General features: G+C 43.2%; 1 protein-coding gene across 1 annotated transcript; it reads right to left on the bottom strand.

Moving 5' to 3' along the window:
- Nucleotides 1-1269: 1269 nt before the first annotated feature.
- LOC130592162 (uncharacterized) lies at nt 1270-2082 on the bottom strand (the record flags this gene model as incomplete). Its single annotated transcript, XM_057396328.1, has 1 exon — nt 1270-2082. A coding segment is annotated over one exon (813 nt), but the record flags the coding sequence as incomplete, so codon positions are not given.
- Nucleotides 2083-2398: the final 316 nt, after the last annotated feature.

Genomic DNA, 2398 nt, shown 5'->3' with positions numbered 1-2398 from the left:
CTTTTCCAGGATTGCTAACACGTAATTCCTCCATATGTTCACTTAAATAAGGATGGACATCTGGTACGTGATGCAATACAAATAAGTGAGCTTGTTTACGCTTTTCTACGGAAGGTGTGATCAATTTTGAACCAATTGTACCCTTGCCCTCAAGTCTGCCCTCGTGTCGGGATGTCGGAAGTCCAACAGGATCAACACTAGCAAAATACTCAGCCACAAAATTACTGATCTCTTCACCCACAATCCCTTGAATTATACTACCTTCTGGTTGTGCAGGATTTCGAACTTTATCCTTCAAAGTTCCCATATATCTCTCAAAAGGATAGCACCACCTCAAAAACACTGGACCACACAGCTTAATTTCTCGAACTAGATGGACAATGAGATGGACCATAATGTCAAAGAATGCGGGGGGGAATACATCTCAAATTTGCATAGAGTTTCAACTACTCTGGATGCAAGGAATCGAGGGTCGACGGGTCTAGGACTTTGCTGCAGATTGAATGAAAAAATGAACACAGTTCTGTAATGGTGTGCCTCACATGCTTTGGAAGTATCCCACGAATTGCAATCGGTAAGAATACTTGCATCATGACATGACAATCGTGCGATTTCATACTCGATAACTTCAACTCACCATTTAAGGTAACAAAGCGCTTCATATTCGATGAGTAGCCAGTAGGGACCTTAATGCCATACAATGACTCGCAAAAAATCCGTTTCTCTGCACGCGACATCGTGTAGCAAGCTGGTGGCAAATAATTCTTCTCCGAATCCTCCACCTTTTTACTTTTCTGAGTTTCATCATCAACCCTTTCCTCCCCTCTTTTCTTCTTCCTTCCGTCCCTTTTCTGAGCCCACAACTCTGGTCGAATCCCCTCTTTTTCCAAGTAAAGTCGTGACGCCTTAACATCTTTTGTCTTCCCGGAATATTCATAAGTGTCGCGATAATAGCTTCACAAACATTCTTCTCTATGTGCATGACATCCAAACAATGTCTGACCTTTAGATCTTTCCAATATGGGAGTTTCCAAAAAATGGACTGTTTTTTCCATAATCCTGTAGGTCTATCAACCTCACTAGCAGGTTTACCAAAGACTGTTTCAATGCCCTTCACCTGATTATAAACTTCAGTACCAGTTAATGGTCTATGAGCAACTTCTTCTTCAACCGTCCATCGAATGCCTTAAACCGATAGGGATGGTCGCGGCTGAGGAGCCTTCGTGTGCGCATATACACATGTTTGCAGCCCTTAAGGTGTGTAGATTTCATGTCATCTAAACAAATCGGGCAAGGTTGTTTTCCTTTAGTCTTATACCCAGATAAGTTCCCATAAGCTGGATAATCGTTCATAGTACAAAAAAGCATGGCACGCAGAGTGAACATCTCATTAGCATACGCATCAAATACTAACACTCCTTCGTTCCACATCTTCTGTAAATCTTCAACAAGCGGCTGAAGGTATACATCTATGTCATTTCCAGGTTGTTTGGGCCCCGATATAAGAAGCGACAACATCATGTACTTGCGTTTCATGCACAACCAAGGAGGCAAGTTGTAAACCACTAAAACTACTGGCCATGTACTATGCTGCGAGCTGAGATTGCCAAAAGGGTTCATGCCATCCGTACATAATCCAAGCCTCAGATTCCTATCCTCATTACCAAATGACTTATGCACCCTGTCGATAGTTTTCCACTCAGGCGAATCAGCCGGATGCTTGAGCAGACCGTCTTTCTTCCTACGATCTGCATGCCACCTCAAATTCTTCGCATCTCCTTTAATTGAGAACATGCGCTTAAATCTAGGTATTATGGGTAGATACCACAACACCTTGGCTGGTGGTCCTTCACTACCTCCAGCTCCTTCACGCTTGTACCTCGACAATCCACAACGTGGACACTCATGTAAATGCTCATACTCATTACGATAAAGCACACAATCGTTAGGACAAGCATGTATCCGCTCGTACTCTAAACCCAAAGGACACATCAGCTTCTTCGCATAATAGTACGACTTTGGCAGTTCATTTCCATCAGGGAGCATCTCAGCTAAAACTTCCAACAACGATGTGAAACTAGAGTCCGTCCAACCAGCGTTCGACTTAATGTTGAACAGTGTTACCACCGCGGAAAGTTTGGTGTACTTTGTACAACCTGGATACAACGGCTTTTCAGCAGCCTGAGACATAGACTCAAAAATACGAGGTCGTCTACACGACTGATCTTCAACCTCGTGTATCATCTCGTCTACCCGATCCCTATCATCATCTCCAAATTCATCATCCAAATTCTCATCCCCTAACTCATCATCATCCTTCTTTTTTTCTTCACATACATCATTCTTTACTCCAGAGCTTCCCATATACCTCCCCTGCTCACCATGCCAAACCCATACG

The sequence above is a fragment of the Beta vulgaris genome, chromosome 1, assembly GCF_026745355.1.
Source record: "Beta vulgaris subsp. vulgaris cultivar EL10 chromosome 1, EL10.2, whole genome shotgun sequence".
NCBI classification, from domain to species: Eukaryota; Viridiplantae; Streptophyta; class Magnoliopsida; order Caryophyllales; family Amaranthaceae; genus Beta; species Beta vulgaris.
The sequence above is the reverse complement of the archived record's forward strand: the minus strand, read 5'-3'. Positions and strand labels throughout refer to the sequence as shown.